Source organism: Pinus tabuliformis, chromosome X, assembly GCF_031772625.1.
Source record: "Pinus tabuliformis cultivar Carrire ecotype Pingquan chromosome X, CPIR1, whole genome shotgun sequence".
Taxonomy (NCBI): Eukaryota; Viridiplantae; Streptophyta; class Pinopsida; order Pinales; family Pinaceae; genus Pinus; species Pinus tabuliformis.
This window is the reverse complement of record NC_142308.1, coordinates 1,433,996,968-1,433,998,289: the sequence shown is the minus strand read 5'-3', so window position 1 is coordinate 1,433,998,289 and position 1,322 is coordinate 1,433,996,968. Positions and strand designations below refer to the sequence as shown.

The following is a 1,322-nucleotide window of genomic DNA, read 5'->3' as shown; positions in this document are numbered from 1 at the left end:
CCTAGCCTAGGTTTATAGTGGCAGCCAGTTGGATTTGATCCTGGGCCTGCCCAGGATAACTCTCAAAAAATGTCTCGGAAACCCCATAACTTCAACCACTACTTCTAAACTCCCTAAAATGTCTCCATGTGCCATCCATTCCCCCACACAAAAACACCTGTATGTATTTCTTCTTACGGGACTTTCACCTTCCCAAAGATGACCCAAAAGTAAGTCTACTTATACCCAAACCCAGGTATCCTTCGAATCATGTTTTTTCTCTCCTCAGTGAACATAGTAGCCATACTACTAGAATATCTCAGGTGAAAGGTGAAATCGTATTTTTTTAATTATGGTATACTAACTCTATTTAAATATTATAATATATTTTAATGTGAGGGTAATTCATATTTTGCACAAGCAACTAAATTACTAGGGAACCCGCTATGTTTATTTCAATAACCAAGCATACATTCCAAATCCGTATCCAATGGAATACACGGATTTATGCTAATAAATACAAAATGGACGACAACAGTGACGCATTTTTACATCACGCAAGGCAAGAATTTCAGATTCATACATCCACGTTAGGTGATATATAAAACAGGAATAAACTTCTCTGTTTCGAAATAAACGCAAGCCATTACTGATCTATATATGTTCATGATCATATTCTATTAGTCAAAGCGCTGTGTTATAACCTTTGGCACATCCAACTCTATGCTGGCGTTTTCAAACTGGAGACGCGGAGGTTGACACAGTAATAAACGTCGGCGTTTCATCGCCGTCCATATTCACGACAACTTTCTCATCATTCGAAGAAACAGACGTGATATTCTTCATCAACTCATTTTCTTCCCCACATCTCCCAATATTTGACTCTCTGTTCTGCTCTGATCTCAAGTTATTTTCTTCCAAGAAGCCTCTAGGTTTTTTCCAGTTGCAGCAAGCCATAATGCACAAAGCAAAGGCTAGCAAAGCCATAATAGCACCCAGTCCGCCGATTAGATATGCGATTGGCGAGTGCCACAGTGAAAAAGTGCTCTCATGATTAGAAGGACTCGCTATATTCCCGAGCATAGCTATATCTTCTTGGCAACAGAATCACTTCACTTAGTCTGCCCAATAGTCCGTACAGAGGGGACAATCTGACGACTAAATAAATATACATACATATATATAGATAGACACATTAACAAACTAGACTCTCATATATAGATACATACCCTAAAAACTATGATAAGGTTATTAAAAATATGGAATGTATCCATCAGTTTTACTTTTAATTAAGGCCAATATCAGATTTGAGATGGGCAAGAAAAGCAAACGTCGTTTCTCAT

At 38.0% G+C, this 1,322-nt stretch overlaps 1 protein-coding gene across 1 annotated transcript; it reads right to left on the bottom strand.

Moving 5' to 3' along the window:
• Positions 1-714: 714 nt before the first annotated feature.
• On the bottom strand, positions 715-1,062 carry LOC149145407 (protein GLUTAMINE DUMPER 4-like). Its single transcript, XM_089452435.1, has one exon. It carries the CDS (start codon positions 1,060-1,062, stop codon positions 715-717), a length of 348 nt encoding a protein of 115 aa, XP_089308561.1.
• Between the last annotated feature and the right edge of the window lie 260 nt (positions 1,063-1,322).